This window comes from Vanessa cardui, chromosome Z, assembly GCF_905220365.1.
Source record: "Vanessa cardui chromosome Z, ilVanCard2.1, whole genome shotgun sequence".
Taxonomy (NCBI): Eukaryota; Metazoa; Arthropoda; class Insecta; order Lepidoptera; family Nymphalidae; genus Vanessa; species Vanessa cardui.
Genome location: NC_061154.1, coordinates 12877602 through 12901215, shown reverse-complemented (window position 1 = coordinate 12901215; position 23614 = coordinate 12877602). Strand labels below are relative to the sequence as shown.

The 23614-nt window shown below is 32.6% G+C and overlaps 1 protein-coding gene across 7 annotated transcripts in view; it reads left to right on the top strand.

The window, feature by feature from the left end:
- The window catches only part of LOC124543380 (potassium voltage-gated channel protein Shaker), a 358981-nt gene extending 344015 nt beyond the window's left edge, over nucleotides 1-14966 (top strand). For 5 of the 7 annotated variants that reach the window (XM_047121587.1, XM_047121586.1, XM_047121590.1 and 2 more), the window contains 3 exons: nucleotides 2534-2760; nucleotides 3044-3218; nucleotides 7150-14966. In XM_047121587.1, coding sequence (XP_046977543.1) covers nucleotides 2534-2760; nucleotides 3044-3211 — 395 coding nt within the window. In that variant the 3' untranslated portion in view covers nucleotides 3212-3218; nucleotides 7150-14966. Of the gene's footprint in view, nucleotide 1; nucleotides 796-2533; nucleotides 2761-3043; nucleotides 3219-7149 lie in introns of those variants that run through there. The other 2 variants (XM_047121592.1, XM_047121591.1) reach the window with 2 other exon arrangements.
- Nucleotides 14967-23614: the final 8648 nt, after the last annotated feature.

The window sequence follows — 23614 nt, the reverse complement described above, 5'->3', positions numbered from 1 at the left end:
GGTGGGAAGGACGATGAGAGAGACGAGTTCTGCGGTGATCATTGACTATATAGTGTTGTGCGTTTGTTTGTTTAGTGCGGATTAGATTTTATCGATAGAGACGATCTTTGTGATATTATGATAAGGCCAGAAGTGCAGTGTTCATGTAAATATTAGCATAAGTTATATGAAGATGCCACATCAAAAGTTGTTGTTTATTTTGTTCTTAATTATGTTTGCGATGTTATTTTATTTGAAAATAATAGAATTTTGATCGCAATCTGAAATGCTTGCCTTTTTTTGTTTAGCACTTCGAAACAGTTAAATAGTTTAAATAACTTTGAAAGCCGTGAAACAGTTATTCAACTATTAAGTAACTTATTAATACTTTATAGTTATTTGTTGAACGGATATTAAAAAGACGGCAGCACGGCATACCAGTTTTAAAGCGGCTTAAACTGTTCTTCAAGCATTTCCATGCCCGCTGGGAAGTAAGCCGTCGTTTTATTTCTTTCGACCGCACTATCTTAAGCTCCTTCTCAAAGAATAGATAAGACGTAGCGAAGTTTTCCTCGTAGCAAATTCAATTCTTATTTTATTTTTCATCGTGTAGGTAACGGGCACTTTGTTCAGATAAAGTGCGGGTTTATTGGTGCTTACAAATGCACTAAAAATAACGACTCAATACGATAAAATCCTATATGGACTGATTTATGCACATAGACATTTCTTCCATACATTAAACTATGTATCGTCCTCATATTAATACATACCTCCTATATATACATACCTATTCTCCTATTTATATACCTCATATATATACATACAATTGAAATGTAATAACATTTCAATTCAAAAGTAAATTTCGAAAGAAAATAATCAAATCAATGATTACTTAAACTATCTAGCTTTAAATAAATATGTTTTATTTTATATTTAATTTTAAGCACCTTATTCAGCTTTTAGCTGTCAGAAGTAAGTTTTTTTTTTAAATTATGTTTGCTTGTTTTATCTTGTTTTTTATCTGTAATTAAATTCTGCATTTTTTCGCTTTTGTGTGTTTTATGATATTTTTTGCTTTTGCTTATTACATTTATTTATCATTGTGTTCAGTTAAAATGAAACTGACTGGTAAGGTATAAAATACACTACATTTACAAAAATCGAACGTAGACTTAATGTGAAATGATATTTAGACGCTCTTTTATAGGCTAATTATTAGAGTTTTTATAAGTATGAGCTATAGTAGTGTAGGTTAGAAGATTTTAAACTCGAATTGATTTTTAGACATGATACTTATTACTTAAGTGATTAAGTTATTAGATAATGATGAAATTAAAGCCGCAGGACTCAAAATTACATATTTGTGTAACTAGAATGTTTTTCATTCATATGCAGCAGTCTCAAGATGCAAAGTAAATGTTTGTAAACATGTCACGTGTCTCTGTTTAGAAAACATAACGTAGTGAATATCGGCAAAACGATAGTGAAAGCCGTCTGCACTCTTCATGTTCCTTTCATTAAATATATATCTCGCCGCTCGTGGTTCATGTTTTTCGCGGAATTTATTCATTTTATAGACAGTAATAAATCGTCGTGTTTTTTTTTTAATTGGGGATAAAATTGAAACTACGAATCAAAGGAGTATTAAAATCGCCTACACGGTGAATCGATAATACCCTTCAATATGATTACATAACTCGCGTTATTTTCCTTTTATTTGGAATATACACTATAACTTAATCATACTATAACTAATTAGTCAAGCAACGAAAAAGTCTTTTTATCCTCTTTTTTAGGTGTAAACATTTCCGTCCTCGTAATATAAGTTCAAAGGGGCGTAGTAAACCGAGGTTATCTTTATAAAAACAAATCAACTCTTCATTGTTTCACAAGACAACAAAAGTAGTGCCTTAATTGCATTTGTAAAACTCCTTTATTTCATTGTTACCATCTGGCTTTATGATATTTTACTCTAAAACTCCATTAAAAAGTAAATGCTACCGCATATAATAACAGCGTATGAGCTTGGATATTGCTACAGTTTTATAGCTTATATTATCTGTGACAAATGCTGTTTAGGATAGGACCTTAAAACTGTGTTACATGTATGTAATTTAGTAAAATACCCAAATATAAAGAAAAATGAATTGACTTTGTACAGTGTCAAAAATGGAAAGAATTAAACAAAAACTATTATATGTACATATACATACACCAACCGAAAGATCACCAAAATTGTCTATTAAATAAATCGATGGAGATTATTAAAACTTAACTAACGAATTCTTCTCATGGCATACGTCATACTCTTTTTATTTCAAATGGTACACCAGTTCATTCTCATCAGCACTTTCCGATCACTGATCTTCATCAAAAGTACCATATATTACAATATAATGCAAAAATAAACTTCGAATGCTTTGACTTCGATGACTAGAGGCGTCTGTTTAGGTTATACAGTGTTCTATTGCAAAGGTCCCATCGTAACAACATTTGAGACGGGTAATACTATAGCCTTATCTACAAAAATCATAACGGATGTTGTAAACAGTTTCAGGACCCATTAAGAAATCATCGGTGAGCGATGATTCGTCGTCCGACATGATGGAATTAGAGGACTCGGCCTTAGCGGCAGATCCTGCTAATCTAGAGAGCAACATGCGTCGACTTCGTGAGGAGGAACGTCTTCTTCTAGAGCAGCAAGCAGCTATGGAAGCTGCAGGGAACGTGGACGACATCGCCGCGTTAGAACACCAGGATTTACTGCGCTTGAACCAAGTACGTTTTCAGTAACTCACGCCAATCAACCACGACCATCATAAATCGCGCGAAGCACTATACATTTCAGGTATATCACTGCATTGCGATTGTATTACAAAATACTCCACAAGTAAGTGACTTAAGTTTGTACAGCACTTTTTATATTACTGTTTTTCTTTAATACCCATGTGTATATTATAATTTAGGGAGTCATTGTAATCAAATAATAACCATAACTATATAGATGTTATTTCTTAAGCTAATATGAGTAATCTGTGACAAAGTAATCCACTTAAAATAGCTAAAGCAGCAAGAGGTGCAGAAGCAACAAGCGCGACAGGCGAACCGTTCAAACGCGAACGCACCAGACAACAGGCGCGGTGAGCTGCGCAGGCGCACGACGTGCAATGTGCGCGTCAACCACTTGCACGCCGCTTCGGGCGCCGAAGCCCTGGAGACAGACGTCTGACCAACGAGTAAGTTACAATTTTTTTTATGTCCCCATACTCATTACATATTATTGAGATTTAGAGAACATTAGGAAGTGTATTTATTAGTCATCATATCATTTGACACCTGAAATGTGATTACAGTTAATATTTATCAATTTATTACTGTAATTTTCTAATGAACATCATGTATTCATAGAATGTGATTATTATTTTCAGATAAGTTTTCAGATTGTAAATCATATTAGTTGTGATAAATGGAGAGCCATCATCAAATATAAAATGAATATAATAACTTTTTCACAAAAATCATATTATTAAATAGTAAACGACCATCTCTATGATATAAACTCAAAATAATTTAAAGTAAAACACTGTAAAAGACATCATAATAACGCATCAATGGGACAAAAACAAAAATAAAACTATCTCAAAGAACTCGTAATCCACGTTGAACAAAATATTTAGTGAAGAGCGCCCAAAGGCGTACCGCAGACGGCAACACCGAACCGACTGAAGTGAATGGCTTATGTCAGTGACACGGCGTGATGCAGCCTCTTCGATCGCGACGTGAATGGAAGGGGGTGATCGATAGCCCGCAGCGCACCCGTGACGTCACGCCCGCGGCCCGCCGACCCGTCACGTGCTCAGCACGACCCGAATCGGTCCCACATCACCCCCTGTCCTATATTACTTTAAACTATTGTTGTGACAACTTTTACTTACCTAAAATTCGGGAATTTTCAAATAACATTTTTGTTACTAGACTATTTCTTATATATTTATTTAATTTAAGACTGAATGATTAAATTATATGTAAAAAGTGTTTGTAAAAAAGCATTTTTTTGTTTGCTTCTAATACATGTCCAATAAAATATGTACCAACTAAATAAAAATGAAATAATTCTTAAATCAAAATACTAATAATGATAGGAAGACCACTGCATAATACATTAACTCAAGGCACAAAACGAGTTACGTTGCTACGTGAATTTGTAGCAAAGAATATGAAGTTCACGTAAGCGATTTATCGCGCCTGCTGCATTGCGCCTATTATGTCACATGTCTAAGCTTCTTGTGTGGACGACAGCCGTGAAGGCGATCATTTAAATAACCGCGTTTCAACAATAATAGGACTCGACTAATAAGGTTCATTTTTGCGTTCATATTTTACAATATCATATATTTTTGTATTTGCTTTTTTATTTATATTAATCGTGTTTTTCTCTCTTAGCTCAGGGGAATTGTCAAGAACATTTATACTTTAATACTAGTTTTCAAAAGCGCCCTTCATTTATTTTTACCCTTCCTATTATCGAATTCCAATTTCACTTATTTATTTTTTTAATATCTAAAAAATATATATTCGTAAATAGCTCTAAATCATATTCTCTAATTGTTTTTTGTGGATAAAATTAACAAAAAAGGTTTAACATCGAAAACCAAGTGTTTAATTTTAAAGACTAACCTGTAAGATGCATTCTGTTTTGGATTAAAAATCAAAACACTAATAAATACTTTAGCAAAGTAACAAAAAAATTGCTATTGTCAAATTTATTAATTGCATCTTATTAGTTTATTTATACCCAACTTTTTAAATCCCGAGGGGTTTTTCATTACATACTACACACACATATTATCGTTCTTAAAAAAAAATATTCTTTTAAAATCATTGATCGCAATTTGAATAGATTCACAGTGAAAAACAAAAGAATAGCGCATCACATCTTTTCAAATTTTATTTTGTAATGTAATTATAAACATTAATGCATTTTTCGTTTCTTCAGTCACCGTAGACATACATCATAACCCGGGACAGTCTTAAATTGTAAGTTAGTCAACAGAAAACGTAATTAGCATGAAAACTTCTTGCCGTAGATCTATCAAAAAGTAACCTGCGATTTATTACTCTGTGTTTATTTGATATCTTTTTCATAGAACTTCGGCTTTAGACTGGGACCCCGCTAGCCTTAATTTATTGGTGTTAAATGGTGATTATTATTTTGTATGCAGGCATGCGGTGTCTCTACCTCATCCATACGTTATCATGTCCCTCTGTCCCGTGTCTGGCTTTAGTTTTGTATTAACAAAAACAGCAGTACGAAGTTGAAACGTCTTTCACCATAATAAACTAGAAAAAAATTCACAAAATCACAGATTTAGAGGTAAAAATGTATACGTGTTTATGTACCACGTTGTGATAGCATTTTTGTGATAAGAAATAACTCATACATTCGAAAGAATATCTTTCCTTTTTTGTTCTAGAGGATTTTATATACATTCATTTCGATACTTCGAATATTCACGTATTTTTCATATTATATAAACAAAAATAAAAATAATATTATATCATTGCGTTTACAAACGAAAACAAACACCGTAATTAAAGTCCACGGAAACGTAATTATTATTTATATCCGGTATTAATGTTAAAACAACTCGCTCCAGCCACCACATTCATTAAAAACCACAATGGATAATGAATAATATACATACATACAGCAAATACACAATAATAGTATGTCATATACCGTTACCAGTTACAAGCGAATTTAATTTTGCAACGTAAATAAATGTAATTGTGCGACTTAATTTCATTTTTATGTCAGACTTTTTTTAATAATTTGTGTGGAATAAGATCCTCTATATCTGTGAATAAATAAAAAAAAAATCTTTAAAATGGTTTTAAAAAGTTTTTGTTATAATAACTTTCGAAGACGTTTTGGCATCGGCACGTGGTACTAACTTTAAACCCCGACGAGGCTATCGATTAACAAATTCAGAAATTCTGTCATGCATATCTGACTTTGTAACGAACGTAAATAGGTAATTACCGCTCGTCGAGTCGTCGGGGGTTAATACTTAATACATAGACGTTTACAACTTTATTTTTTATTTCGTTTTTATTTTCTTTAACAGTTAAGTAAGTGTTCGTCCGATTGAATGTGTTGTGTAATTAAAAAATAAAATGTGATCCCAGTCTTCGCACTAAATTAACAAATCACTCCGTACACTCAACTTGATCTATATCTACTCTAACGATTGGCATTTGCTTGACAATATATCTCAGATATTGAGAATCAAAATTATACCTTATTTCTTGCAGCATAATGTTTGTGGTTTTGTTATATGTTACAGTGGTAGCTAACAATATATTGAATTGTGTTCTTATGTCTAGTAGGGTAACAAAATTCGCATGAACTCTCGATTCTTGCTCGAGCTCACGTCAGTTTACGCGAGAGGCTTGGTTTTCTTTCTTTGTGTCTTTATATATGCGACGCAATAGTATATGTATTTGATAGCTTCATATACAAAAGTAAAATAAATGAAAATATGTCAGAGTTTGTTAATCATCACATACCACATTGTAACTAAATAAATACGACTATTCTGAAGTACTCTGATAAAAAGTAATTAAATAGAAAATCAAGCTTAGTGTAAACTCGCTACTCAACGCAAATCGAGAATGGTTATACAATTGGCATAGTCGTTGTGATTGTATATCGTGAGTATTGCGTTATTATGTGCAGTCCTGTCAATACTGGCATGGCTTTGTGACGACCCCCTTCCATAGACAATGTTGTATTCACTGTTTTATCTGTTAGTTTAAAAAGTACGCTAATGATAACACATCATAGACAGATGTCACTGTTGTAGATAAATATATGTTTAATGTATGTGTCAAATGAGTGTTCATTTTAATTATTAAATTAAATTAACAAAATATTATTGAAAAATATATTGACCTACGAATATGATTTTTTTTTTGCTAATCGAAGGGTTGAATTTCTCCTGAAATTTAAAATACTACAACAATATCCACATAGGTGTTATCAAAAGACAATGACTTACAAATTAATACAGGAAATTTAACAAGAGAAATGTGAAATAAAATCAAAACGCTTGAATGTCTCTTATCAGTGATTACGTGTATTAACGGTGTCTTGATGCGTTTCAGGTAAGGCGTGCCGGGAGGACGGCGAGCACGCGCATGCCGTATGGCGCGGTCGGCTGCCCGCGCGCTCGCCGCCCGCGTGCCACGTGTGAGCGTCGCGCCCGCCGCACGCCTGCCGCCCTCTGATCGCGACGGCGACGCTGCCGCGCGACGCCTGCACGCATGGTTGCACGCCCACCGCGTTGTCACACACTTATGAACTATTTATAGATGCTTCGATTTCGAGCGATCCTTTAGTTTTAAACAAATACTAGCAATCAAGTTTTTAACGACTTACCTTCTATAAATAATATCTTTGAATACGCTTGTACCTACTATGAGTGCAATTCGCCTCGGCCCTTATTGTAAATAAATCCAGAAAGCTTACAAACCGCTTCGTACACTAATAATTTATACAATTCGATACACATGTAATATTAGGAATTATACTACTGACGACTTATATGTATTCAAATAGGCCTATTTTAAATCACTTTAAGAGTGACGCCACATTTTTAATACGTACATGCATGCGTAACGCGCCTAATGCATTAAATGACTTGACTCCGGCGAAGTGAACGTGTTGTTGTCTCTACGACGCTACCTAATCACTCGCGCTTGATACTGATTACTGTACACTCGATGTGACACAAATAATGATTTAAAAGCCTACGTGGCCACGCAACAATTTATTTGAAGCCGAAATTCAGATACCGAGATAGTCCACTTCGAAAACAGAGCCGATATAACGTAGAGGCCGTAGAATCTACCAAGAGGTACGAGTACGACCAAAGACTGAACGCATCGAATGGATTTGACGCCGAAATATAAATTTCTCTCGCATACAATAATTTCACGGAAAATCCAGTAAGCCGATATTCAGCACAAGGTCGGGCCTGTGCGCCTTGTCGCTAATCTCGTACCGTAGTAGACAATCGCTTCAATGGACTCACTCAAAGTACTATTCCGGTATAAAATTTAGAGTTGGATTTAAGGTCCGGTGAAACGCGGTCGAATGAGTATTCAGAACGAGGTTGTGATTTAAATATATCAACCTCGTGTTGTCAGGAACGTAGTCGTAAGATTAATGTCGTATGTTTTAAAGATTGCCAATGTATAAGCCCGTGAGACACGGCCGTGATCCCGACCCGCTCCGACTCAATGTTGAGACAGCCTCGGCCGCCTAACAGCAACTAGCGTCGTAGTTTAATATTTACTCATAGGTTTACATAATTCTGCTTGTTGATGTGTCTTATATGTTACTATATTTAAAGGCTTTATTCATTAAGTATACAATACAGGATGGTTGTGAACAGAAATGTTAGTGACAGCGCATCGTTACAACATCGGATATGCTCAATTTCGTCAGGCAAACAGTTCAAGTCAAATTTTAAAATGTTGTGCGTATTTGTAATGGATCTTTACAATTTCTTTAAGAGCTACGTAATGTTATCAAACATTTGAAGGATTTGCTTGCCTTGCGTGATTTTTACACTGTCGCTAATAATGAGAAAGGATATAATAATCATATTAGCTTTTAATATTATAGACATATCCAATAAGAAGTGATTTTATTACTAAATGTGTTTATTGTTCGAACTATTCATAAGATAACGGCCAAATGCTCATTTCTCTCGACTTTTCTGAACCCACGAGATTCTTGTCTACTTGTCAATTTCATACTTTTACGTTTCTCAGTGGGTTTCTTGAAGTCTGAGTTTTGTATAAAATGTCCTTAACGAACAATATCTAAAAGCTTTGCAATTTCTAAAGCATTTTAATTGATTTACTTATTCCAAATTTTTCCTTTTTCGTTTTTTCTAGATCTGTTCACGCAATTCGAACTTCTGATTACTCTATTACTTCTTCGAATTGATTTGCTAACTAAAGTCTTAATATTTGCATCACCAAGTTTCACCAAAGGCCGGTATTATAAACATTTTGTGTATGGTAAATTCTTGTTAGTCATAGTAATCATTGAAATAATTTGTATCATATCATTAATACACATTTCATAGAGTTTAAACATTTTAATTAAAACACATGATATTTATGCCCTAGATTAGAATTAGAGATAGTGTCTACATACATAAGTACAGATTCACATGAGCGCCAATTTCGTTTTAATTGTAAACTTATTAGTCTATAATCAATTTAAAACGAACACAAGGCGAATGAACTTACTAACCAAAAAGCGTATGTACAACAAAATATATATTGCTATCACAAAGACTCGTAAAACTCGCGTCGATAAATTCAGTGACCGCGAAGTGGCCGTGTAAAAGACAGAATTATATACAAACTGACGTTATATTGGTGTATTACCGGTTTATAGACATTGTGTGGTAAGTTATAGAAACTGTATTAACATAACGCTGCCAAATATTACACATAGGTTCAGGAACAGCGTAGGACAATTTGTGTTTATAACAGTGTTAGATTGTATGCAATATATTACATAACGGTTTAAATAGATCTACATTCGAATGTAATAGACGCTTTGACTGTCACTTTGAGGCTTATTACCGTATTTTAAGGAGAGGACACGATGTAGACTTTAATGAGATTTCAATCAACGAGCACTATATAAATTAAAGAAAGTATAAGTGTCAATAGACGTTCAATGCGCTTTATTTCACAAATCTGCCAATTAGATTGTAGCTATACATAGGTATAATTAATTTAGTGTATATGTTATATTATTCACTTTACTACTTACAAATTAGGTTCGGAGTGCACGCTAAATTTACATGCGGTTTATCCAAATCTTTTATTACAATAATAACGAATCTAGCGTGTACATCGAGCCTTTAGCATTTTTGATATAATAATGGACTTTAATAAGGTTTCAGTAGATCTCAATGGAATGTTAAAATACATATCTTGGAGCAATATAGACTTTAAAGTAAACAAGTTAACTCAAATCTGTCAATTTCATATCTTATGTTACGTATCTAATAATTATACGAAATTGTTTATTATCTATAATATGTTTTTACAACAGTTTTTATTCATTGTCTTTTGTGAATTGTAATTTAAGCTAAAGTTTGTGTTGATTGTCTATAACTATGTGGAATCAATTAATCCTACAAATTGACAGATTGTCATGGAGTTGTTCGAAATAATGCTCACATCGCATCATGTAGGACTTTTTTATTAGATAATAATTTAAACTGATAACATGATGTGATATAGACAACGTTTTTAAAGCATCAATTGGTTGATATATCATATATTTCATAAGAATTATTTGACAAATAATAAGAAAGGCACAAATGCAATGCAGACTTAGTTGTTCATTATCCATATTTAATTAAACGCGCCCTCAACCAATTGTTACTTTTAAACAATTGAAACAATAAGATGGGTCGGAGAAGTTTTTGAGAGTAATACTTTTTCAACGAATGTAGGATTCATAAAATATAATGAGTTCGAAGACTTTGTATTTAAGGCGGCCGAGGTTGTTACAATATATTATTAGATGTGTCGATGTTAATACTGTTAAGTGTAGAACATGCATGTTGTGTACTATCAAAACAAAACCAGCAAACGGGTCCATGAAGGCTTGCTGATTACTGCGCGGGTACAGGTTGTTGACGAAATATGACTTTATTTCTTTGATATCTTATTAATTCTTGTTCAATATTGTTTCATTATAAGTTAGAGTATTAAATTACGCTATTATTAACACTTTATTCTAAATCTTACTTGATTTTTTTAAATAAATTGTCTTCAATTCTAAAATTTGACAAACATTCTTACAAATACCTTACAAAAGTCATGAGATGTTGAAAGTGTGAATTACTCGAGTTGGCCAAAATCGCAGTAATTTTGTTTTCGGACGAATTATGGTTATCAATCGATAGTAGGTATATAATAATACATATATTAATTGTATAGGCGTGGTTAAACATGGGCCCGATGCGACCAAAAAAATAAAATATAAGTAACTGACCATTTTTCTATGTTTTAATAGATTAGTTTGGTGTCTTTATTATTTTATTTCAATTCCATTGAATTTTAATTACTTGTATTGAATCTGCACGTGTTTTTTTGTGTAAATAATCACAGAAATGCTATTAATTATGTTTCCCAGTTCGTAGAGCGATTCGAAAACAAAAATTATAAATAATATTTATTTTACAAAAACTATAAAATAATATTTAGGAACGGGAATTATACATTATACACATTCACGATTTAATCAAATTCAAGTATAATCTATTTCAGTGTAAAAGACTAAGCTATATATATCTAGATGTTTACGTTAATAATAATATATTCAAGAAAACTTAATATTGTAGTTAGATAAACCACATAGGTTTCGCTGAAGGAATCTTTTTTTTCTCCTTACTCGAGAAATATCAAATTTTGTAGTTAGGAAAGCAGTTGGCAAAATTTTTAATCAACATCCGAGTCTGAAGGTATTCGTTTCGAGGGTGAGGCCGCAGCCGGTACGGTCGTATAAAATTGTAATCGTAATTTTATCTGTATATTGTATTTATTTTAAGATTTATATGTAGGATATATCCGCAGATCTTTTAGTAGTGTGGAATATCTAAAGTTATTTTATATATATGTATATATATATATTTTGCTTGTGTGTTTCGGCTAAGTAACTATTGTGGTCGAAACGTTTTCATGAATTCTAAAACTCTAACGGGACCCGCCTATATTATTTGCGGTTTACGACGTCTATATTTAAACCTAGGAGCTTTGATGCATATTTATATGCTTTATTCAATTTTTCGATACAACGCAGAGGGTTTTTTATTAAATTAATAAACGGTGTGTATCGCATTGTTTCGGGTATTACTAACGAACGACGAAGTTGACAATAAATGTCTCCAACCTCTCAAGTTACTGGTGCTTTTCTCGAGCAATCGCTTTAGATTATTCTTGTACAACAGCACCCTAACGAGGTCACGAATGAGAAGTAATCTTGGAAGGACATCGTTATCGGAAACAATGCAATATGCAATACAAACACAATATATCCATTTTCACTTATCCCTCTCCGTCCAGATTAAGGCGTGTTCATATTGTTACGGATACTATCAAAAATTACTAACATTTAATTAGCCGTAAATTACCTTTCAATTTTTATATTTATTTAATTACTTACAATTTAAATGTTTTAGATGTATTTTTAAAATTGTCTGATCTTTAAATAAATAGCGATTATAATATGCTTGATTGGCATATTTATTCATATATTTTTAGTTAAACATAATGATATAATATTAAATTAAAATGCGATTTTGCTGATTGTTAGGTACTAATAAGAGCTTGTTTATTGTTTCGATTTTTGAAAATTTAACACCGCATTCGTGTATTTATCTCAATTCACATGTAAAATTAAATTGAGCGAATTCTCTAGTTCATAATTATTAAACCTCTTACAAATACATAAAAATTATATAAGGTTTTATAATATTAAGAGCTTTTCGAATAGTATACTTACCAGAGATCTTATGAAGTAAACTGAATTTTTCGCGATAATTTATTAAATTTAATGTCCATCCAGTATTATTAGATAAATAGGTGTAATGGCCAAAGCCATTTTATAGCTCCTATAGTACGTTAATATAACATAGGTTCACTAATTGGCCAACAATCTTATAATAAGTAAAATTTGAACGTTCTCCGTTATATCGGTCCCTGATGATGCGTTATTTCTTAAAATATAATTTCTGAAGCTTTACAAAATTCAAATACACGATAAATAATTTTAAGCTTTAATAGACCTTTAATTATGGTAAATATATTTTTTTCTGAAGCAAAAATTTAAATATAGTAAGAGATATTTATGCGTTGGGGAAGCATTGTTCTCAGTAACTTCCCAGTTTCAATACATGGTACGATACCATACCTTGTTAGCTATAGCTACAATGAAGGAGCAAGAAGTTTATGGAGTTTTGGAATTCATATAAACCTTCGACCTGACAAATGGTTTCTAGGAATCAATTTGTTTATATTTGGTAATTAATTGTTTATAAAATAAGTGCAGGCGACCTTGTGTAAAACATAAATGTGCATTTCAAAATATTCTTGTCATATGTAAAAGCACCTGTGTCCGTTAGTAGGTGTGAATGTGAAATAAATGAAGCAGTGCTTTCGAGAACACCACATGTTGCAACTTTGTCATACACGAGAATTAAATACGGCTTATAGTTGCTCTGGTATTTGATCATTGAAAGCCTTTTTAGAGCGTATCCTAGTTTGTTAATAATCTGATCACAGCCTATAAACTTAAACGTAATTGTAATATGTGGTATTTTTGAAAAATTAAAAAACTGATACAATTAAATTAATGCACATAGAAATCGTAAGATGATAGAAAAAACAGTATCTCCTACTATACTTAACATTATACCTAAGGTCGTTGTTAGCGCAGTTGTTACACCCTTCATTTCTTCCACGAAATTTGTGCCAGTGTTAATAAATGCTTATGTGGTACAGCTACGAACATTCAATGTTAGGATCATGTGCCAATGAACTTAAAAAAAAACTTATTTAGGCTGAAACATCACGAACTTCTGACTTGAAAGTATCTAAATTTATACTAAATTATAAGTAATCATGATACAATATTATTCCAATTTCGAATATAGACATAATATATTAATAATGATTTGGCGATTAATAAAAAGCACTCGAAGCACAACGCTCTAGCCTGAAAACTGACGACTCGATTCTCAAAACACTGCCGTATACTTATAAATCGCTTATAAATTCACCGTTAAATATAGAGCCATTAGCGTACAGCTGTACCACATATCATTAAGATCCCGACTAGCCTACACGATAGATATCTGTCTATACATTGTCGACCAGTGTAAACACTAAAGTCGGCGATCCTATTTCTTTAAAGAATCATAATTACGCGTCTGCGCCAAAAGTGTGAATGGTTCTGTTTAAATGAGAAACCGTTATCGCTTTAACATCTACTGTATCCCATGTGCAGTGTAAGTCTGATAACGAAACATTTTTCACGGATTTATTCCAAAATAAATTATAAAATTTTAATGTTATGCCCGAGATTCAAATCATGTATTTGATTGTTATGGTTTTTTTATCGTAATTTTTTTCTTATATGATGTAATCAATATATTGATTACATCGTAATTTTAATATTATTAAGGAAGACGCTATGTCGGTCCGTCTACGAAGTTACTTACTCAAATATTCAACCGTTAAACAATTTTTTATTGTGTATCGGTATGAATTTTTATTTATGAGTGAGGCGATGACGATTAGGCATTGCGGTAAGATATTTAGTGCGTATGTAAAGATTGGCATGGCACGGCAATTTGTTGAACTGCCGGAGAAGTACACATTCTCAACGAAAAGTATACATGTATTTCTTTTAGTTCATAATTAAATCTAATAAATCGGTTCAAATGGGCATAAATGTTTCGTTAATAAAATTACACTATAGATGTACATTTTCCCTGTCGTTCGTTAAGAGTTTTCGAAAGACCAACTATATTAAAATGTACAGTGTAAGAGAGCGCCAGTGGGGTAACAATTAATTCAAGCCTGATATTTGCAATGGCCTAGTTCAATAACAAATTCGGTAAGTTCGAATTATACTACTGCTGGCGTTTCTGATTTGACAATTCCATTAAAATATGGTTAACTATGGTATAGTTGGTTTTTCGTATTGTATTGAGTAAATCGCTTTTATCATCGATTTTTGAAATTTGGTGTGACTGAAGCTTTTCCTACTGTTATGTCTAATTTTAAACAGTGCTACGCTGTATCATTAGTTTACTTTGTACCCTGAGTTTTAAATGAGACCTGTATAAATGATTCAATAAAGTGTAATTAATGTTTTATTTATGTCCCCACTCCTTTTCTCCACATCGTAAATAAAGATATCGTATTTTATTGTACATATCTAGAAAGCGTAGTACTTAAATTGTGAACCGGCACGATGTCATGCAAATATAAAATTAAAGTGTACTCGTCCTATTTTCTTTATTTCTTTCAATGTTGCTAAAATGTATATGTAATTATAGTACTTCTTCTTATAATATATTATTATTAAGCTCTAATATTCAATTTTTAAGATAGGTATAGTACGACACAACTTAGACGTAGCATCGGCAAATTCAATAAAACCGATTACTACCGATTTATACAAGCAATAGAAATAGCTCTCTATTGCGCTATTCGATGCTATTCGTCGCAATAGATTCTCACGTCAGTTAAACCCGAGAAAGCAAGTGCATGTAAATCGACGGGTCAAATTGACGAATATATCAGGTCATTTGATATTACAATTTATTACTTTTGTGTGAAGATCATATTCATATAAGCAATAAATATTGATAATTTGGAATAGTAGTTAATTCGGATGTGATCGGCTTAACGAATTTTAGCGATGCTACTAAGTTGTATCTATATAGATTTATATTTCTCCGGCGGAATTTGATATAATCGAATAAAAAATTAAAACCAAAAAACATAATGATGTAACTGATACTCTGAGAAGTATATCGTAGATTTTTTTTAAGAAACATATAATATACAAGTAACAAAGTGTAACATAGCAAGTTTTGTCTTTGTATATTAACGCAACCCCCGTTCAATTCGTTCAACCAATATTCTAATCTGCTTCGCAAGAAATAATTAAAAAGCCTTAAGACAGTTACACTCATTTTGAAGTCTTTTGAGCATCTCGTATAAAAGTCGAGGGATTTACTATATGCTAATCAAAGACTTCACCTACATGTTGTTCGAAAAATTAATTTACTATCCAAAATGGTACCTTAATCACAAATTCTGTCAACTTCCTTTAATTCCTTATTTTTTATAAAATACTTGGACTGTATAATATTCCTTATACGAGCACAATTCTATGTGATAATATTTATCAACTTTATTGTTACACCTCTTTTCAACCGACTTCCAAAAGGAGGAGGTTATCAATTCGTCTGTATTTTTATTTTTTTATTTTTTTTATTTTTTTTTTTTTTTCCTCATAACTTTTCACTGGGTGGACCGATTATGATAATTTTTTTTTGTTTGAAAGGTAGTGCTTCCCGTGGGGTCCCATTTTTTTTTTATTTTTTTCCGATGATGGTATCCATATGAAAACGACATAAGTCTTAAATTTGCATTATGTATATGCGCGACAAATAGGTGAATAACTCAAAATCACGTTAACCAATTTTGATAATTCTTTTTTTATTATAAAATATATACTTCAAGGGTAATTTGGTGAAAGTTTGGTAAAGCTCTGAGCACAGGATCCATGACAAAGTAACGGAACGGAAGGGAACGGAACAATTCTGAGGAGCACGTTAGCGATACTCGGTCGAATCTTTTATTTATAGGTTATTTGGATATTTGAGTCACCTTCCGTAGTGTGGTTATGTTTATGTAATTATCATAGTCGAATATTCTAATCAACTAGCTACCCACCCCGGCTTCGCACGGGTGCAATACTGATACTAAATATACTACAGAATTTGTTTATATACGACATCACATCGCAAACTTCTAAAATTATCAGTGTTTCTTTACTATATTGTTCATGTATTATATACACAAACCTTCCCCTTGAATCACACTATCTTTTAAAAAATAACCGCATCAAAATCCGTTGCGTAGATTTAAAGATATAGGGACAGAGAAAGCGACTTTGTTTTATACTATGTAGTGATGGAACTCCTATACGGCTCGCAGTTAGGGTGCGATATGGGGCAGAATTTCTTACTATCTTTAATCAAATTTTGTGTATGTGATGTGATGTCATATGATGTACGAAATATAGTTGGTCTTTTTCAAAGTTTTTTTGCTGAGTTCGATTACAGCTCTTTCGAGGGATCCTTGTAGTTTACGCCGCGTGACGTATTAAATCCGCATTTTCGAAAGTCTATTTTTGCTTTATTCGCAAGTTTCCTTTGAAATTGTCCTCGAAGTAGTTTCTGACTCATATAAACGGAACGCTTAATCTATCCATATTAAAAAAAAATAGTTAGTCAACATCAGCTTCACTTAAAATCAAAAAATAAATAAAATTTTAACAAAAAGAAAAACCGACTTCAAACAAAACACTATTTTAAAACAAATGAATATGCACGAAAAAGCAATAAAAATAATTGCGTATTCAACATATTTTTTAGAGTCTTCCTAAGTTAAATGAAATGAAAAATATGAGACTACTTAAAAGTCGATTAACGATTATATCATGTAGTTATAATTATTGTTATATTTGGAGTCGGTGTCAGCCAATAAAACCCTACAGTATATCTATCAAAAAACAATACGAGAATACTTTAACAAATATGTTTTTTACAAATTACCTTTTACACAATAATATACTGGATCAATCAAGGGGCTCGTATCGCTTCTTTCTTTTGATTGTTGGGGCAAGAGCATCAGCATGGCTGACACCGGCTCCAAATATACCAATAACTATAACTACACGATATAATCGTTAATCGACTTTTAAGTAGTCTCATATTTTTCATTTCATTTAACTTAGGAAGACTCTAAAAAATATGTTGAATACGCAATTATTTTTATTGCTTTTTCGTGCATATTCATTTGTTTTAAAATAGTGTTTTGTTTGAAGTCGGTTTTTCTTTTTGTTAAAATTTTATTTATAATTTGATTGCATATTGTTTAATTACTCTACTTAATTTTAAATCAATAGCATATAAACTCACGTCACAATCGTTAACTATCGGTACAATATCATTAATAAATATAAAGAAAATCTAATAAAGGGGCATCACCTAAATTAGTTCCTTGTGGCACTTCTGGGACATCAAGCATCAAATGGTTTAGTAATTTGTAATTCTGTAAATTTCGAACCACTCCTGCAAGCGATTTGAAATAGCATATAATTTCAACTTGTTTAAAAGAATGCCGTGATTGACTTCGAGAAACTAACTCGCAGGCCTTAAAGAAATCTGTATATATAGCCTTATTTTGAAGATTAGATGGATAGACCAATACTGTCAGAAACTACATGAACTTGAATTGGTTAACCTATGCTGATTGCCATTTATGTAATTTTTTAAGTGTTATTTTTATTTTATTCCATTATTTATTTAATCAAGTTTACCATTTATTCATTATTTACGAAATTATTACCGAAAATTTTATATTAAACTGAAATTATTACCGTTAATCGATATAAATCCTACTCATACATATCCTTCTGACGTACAGGAAATTAGAGAATGACATTGATGTTATGGATACGTCATTACGGATCTGAATATAGATACAGATGTGTGAATAATATTTTATCGCTTTCATTTACGGTTAAGGACACAACTATTTCGGATTATTATTTATTTTCGAAGTTTAATTTGGTTAGTATTTATATATATAGAAGATCCAAAAACGCTCATTATGAAGTTTACTTGAATAAAATTGATTATTTAGAAATTATTAAGTAGAAAAGGCGATTTTGAATATTTTTGTAGGTTTCAGGTGTTAACGTATCACCTTATAAAACTATAGCGTTATTAGATAGGCTTTATGTATGTATGTATGTATATATGTATCTATGTATAGTATATACCTATGTATATTTCTACGGACACCATAACTACCCAGATATATATTAACCCTTATGTGAGTGACGAGGTACCCAGGTACCTTTGGCATTTTCAAATTTAAAAAAAAAGTATGATATACGCACTGTACGAAACTGCGACTTTCTGACAGCTTCTAACTATTTACAAATTACATTTTTTTTAATGTTTTGCCCAAGTCTACTATTTACAATACTTTTTAGACACCAAAACATATTTTACACTCACTATCGAGTTACGAGGTACCCGGGTACCTCTTTGTGTTGTGAGGTAGCTATGAGATCTAATACAGTACATTTTCAAACATTAATTTGCCATATGCCATCACTTGACTTTCCTGTATATATTTGTCCATTTAGGGGGTAGGAATTATTTGAATTACAAGCCCAAGAAATATTTTTATGCCATACTTTTCAGGTTGATGGCATGTATTGAGTAAAGCGTATCCGCCCACGATATCCATATAGTTATTCGTCAGCGGTAATACATTCACGATTCTTATAGATTTTTTCAAATTTGAAATGAATATGTCCAAATATCTTGTATAGCAGGTTTATCAGATAACAAATATTTAGGGTGCGTTACGTCATTATGAAATCAAACGAAGCGTACCCTAAAGCTAAGCTGCATATTGAATCTATCATTGAACATCGCAGCCCGAAAAAATGGTAAGCTCTTTATTACAAATGCTCTTTATTAGATCTATGGAGCCGCCCTGTTGACCAAATATATTTCTATTACCAGTTTGTATTTTGGAAGTGGTTCAGAGTACCACCTCGATCCATCTTTGAATCAGGAATATTTTCAAGCGATTCCCCTTCAAAACTGGTATTGGAATTGTAGGAATCATTTTCGACTTTAATTTCTGGTTTCACATCTGAAATTTCAAGTCTACCCACTTCAACCTAAGGTATATAATCATGTTTATTATCAAACATATATACTGGTCACTAGAAGATTCTGCTAATAATGCTAGCAATTCATTGGAATTTTATCTTTGAACATGTGATCTTTATTGAGAAATGATAACTTGTGAGTACCTGTTAACTGAGCAAGAGCTCCATTATTTATAATGATATATTATAAACTAACAAATTATAAATATACTCGTACAATAGAAACAAAAGTATACAGTCAAATTTCAAGTGCGATGTATTGAATGGATCCAGTGTTTCTTGTAAGCCGATGACCATGTACCGCACTCCACCTCACCTCCGCTTTAATCCCCACAAATTGTCAATTGTTTAGATTAGCTAAAATAATAATATTTAAAGTAGGTGTGACACAAAAGCCGATCTTGATCGTTTACATTACGTATAAACTGTATGAAGGTACCCGGGTGCCTCGTCACTCTGTTAAAGGTGTTTTATTTATCACTTACATGAGGCCTTAGCCCAGCAGTAGGAAATTTACAGGCTGTTACTTTACTTTACTCTTTGTATTTTGTTAAAAGATTTTTTCTGGTTCACAGAAGTTTTTATATTAAAGAATTAAACAGTATAATATAATAGTTACTGTCTCATGATAAAAATAATAAATTTTATCATGAGACAGTAACTACACTCAGCGGCAGAAAATGTGGCCCAAACTCTAAAATTCTTATAACATGCAATTTTGGTGTTGCGTATGAGAATTTTAAGTGGCAGCGTATCGTGGCGTTAGTTTTTGTTAATTTATGAGTTTCAAAGTTATAAAAAAAGGTTATTTGTTTAACGTAAGTGACACTTAACGTTATTAAGTGTAAAAACGCCCAAAACTCAGTTGAGTTAAAGTTCGATATTCAAACGGTCGTGCATTTAACCCTTATTGTTTTATTTTTAATTTAATCTTTAGTCATTTTTCTTACTAAACACTGAAAACTATGGCCTTAAGTTCAGCACAAATCGCTCAAGCTGTGTTACTTCGGAGTCAAGGTTTAACGCAGCGTGAAATCGCTGTATCTTTAAATGTACCACGTACAACTCTAAGATATGCCCTAAAAAGATACGATGAGACCGGCCTATACACGAGGAGACCAGGAAGTGGCAATATCAGATGCACATCAGCTCGAGATGACCGATTTATCATCCTCGCAATATTGAGAAATCGTTTCCTTACTGCGGGTGAAATAATGCAGCGTCTACAAACGACAAGAGGCGTCCGTGTAAGTGAGCGAACAATAAGAAGAAGAATGGAGGAACAAAACCTGCGTTCCCGAAGACCAGCACGAGGTCCAGAACTGCTCCGACACCATCGTGTAGCTCGACTTCAATTCGCTCGCGAACACGCTAATTGGACTCACGAGCAGTGGGCTAAGGTTCTGTGGACCGATGAATGCAGAGTAGCCTTAAGGCATCCAGATGGTCGCGAACGTGTGTGGAGAAGGCGAGGAGAAAGGTTTTTACCCACCACTACCTGGCAAACAGTAAGTTTTCATGGTGGCTCTGTTATGGTCTGGGCAGGAATAAGTTCAGACGCACGTACGGAGTTAACAATAATCGAAGGTCGCTTAACAGCAGTGCGATACATCGAAGAGGTCCTCCAAGAACATGTTCTACCATACATGGAATTTATTGGAAGCCAGGAATTTCTTTTAATGCACGATAATGCGCGACCTCACACAGCATTTTGCGTGAATAGCTACCTATCGGAGGTAGGAATTTCAAAATTGGACTGGCCAGCACGAAGTCCGGATTTAAATCCAATAGAACATGTATGGGACATGCTTAAAAGACGCATCAGATCCAGCATCAACCCTCCAGAGTCTATCAGTGATTTAAAAACCGCCTTGATAACCGCCTGGGAAGAAATACCCCAGGTTGACATAAAAAACATTATTAAATCCATGCCTGATCGCATGCAGGCAGTCATCAAGGCTAGAGGAGGCAATATCCGGTATTAATTTTAAGTCCCGTAAGTTTTTGTAATTTTTTTTTAAAACTTTCTTTTGTTTATTTTTTTCCAATTTTAGAGTTATTTGTTATTTTTAAGATAAAAAATTAATTAATTGAGGTATTACTCTTTTTTTACTAAATATTCACTTTAATACCTTTAAATTTTATGTACAAAAAAAAGATACCCCTATTTCGTGTTAAATTTTGATGTTTAACCACATTATGTGTTTGGGCCACATTCTGTGCCGCTGAGTGTATTATATTTATCATGAAGAGGAGGGTAATGAAAGACTAAAAAGGAAATTTTGGAAAAGATCATGAAAATCAGCGGTAAGTGGCAATACGTTACTCTCACATGCAAACAAAAAGTATAAGTAAATTCAATGTTCGTTCAAAAGATAGAAAAAGCGATCCCAACAGTATTGCTGAAGCTAGCGAACGCTTCCTTATTGCTCTGTATGGAGGTAACAAAACCGAAAAGTGCATTGACTTCCTCCGATACAAGAACTTCGGTAAGTCAGCAACCAACACCAAGCTCAACTTAGCAATTCTACCACAGACGGAGGATACAGCCCGTTACCATTCCTTCAGAGTATATCATCAAGTTCAAAGTTGGCTGGGATTCGAAGTTGATTTGGTATGAAAAAGGTGGGAAATTTTGTTCTCTACAAAAAGATTTCTTCGGTTTTTAACGTAAAACTTACCGTTTCCGAGATATGTGCAAAAAAACGTTTTCCATGATGGCGGCTAACGCTCGCAGTTTCGGACGACGGAAACTCGGTTTTATACTTAGCAGGCGCCTGACATAATCCAATCGAAAAATCACTTAGAAGGATTTTATGCATAGCGGACCGATTTTTTGTGCTAAAATTCCTGGACTAATATGTCAAATTTTTATTTGCAATTAATTACGGTCGAATTGCCACCATGTCGCGAGCAATAACGTTAACTAGCGTTTTAATTATCAGCCTAGCCAGTTGACTACGCCTTTCAGACAGCTGAAGTCAATCTGACTTCTTTCGAAATACATCTAGGCATTGTAGCGCTAGCTACTAATACTAAAACGCACTCTGCGGTGGTCAGCGGAGTCTAACGCCCCGGAGATATAACAGCATACCTTCTTTCGCAAAGAAATCCTTAGAAAAATTTGAGTATTTTTTTAATGTTGTGATTAGTAAAATACAACCGTATTTTAAGAGTGGGTTCGACGAGGGTGTTTATGCCAATCAATGTTAATTAATAAAGGAAAGTAAAACAGCAACATAATATACTTCAAAAGTTTTTTATTAGACAACTGTAATGAAATAATATAATAATAAAAAATATATATTTGTACAGCTTTTATTGTTTCCAATCTAAATAAAAACAATACTATTTACATATATTATCTTAAACCCTATTTTTATTTCTAATCAAAACCCCGATTACTTTTCATTTCAATGAAAATTCTTTATCTTATTTAGAATTTCGACTCAATAAATTAGAACATACTGAATAGACTTTCATTTATATTATCACCTAAGGTGAATATTTTTTTACTTTGAAATATATTTTTGATTCCTGAAACAGTATTTTTATCGAGCAACTTATAAAGACTAATATGCATTATTATTTTAATTAAAAAAAAACCTGAGTCAATAAAATATTTACAAAAATATTAAAATGTTCGTACACAATTTTCCATTCAAGAAATTGACTGAACAGCCGGACTGACGTTAAGTCACGTAACCTATCGAGAAAACTATAAAACTTTAACAATTCGTTATCGCTTTGCAAATGAGACGATTGATTGTGACCGTAGCTAAGGTTTATTTAATTAAGAATTACGTCATACAAACCTTATTATTATTATTATATCCAAGTAACATAAAAAAAAAACTTTTCGAAAAGCAATAATAATTTTGTCACGTACGTCTTGTCATATGTGATACGTATTAATTACTAAGAATGTATCTGTTTTTTAAAGTGTGTTTTTAATCGAATATGATATTGGTCTATTCCTATCCATAATTAATAGCATATCATAAAAAAAAAACTGTCGTAGTGATAACATTC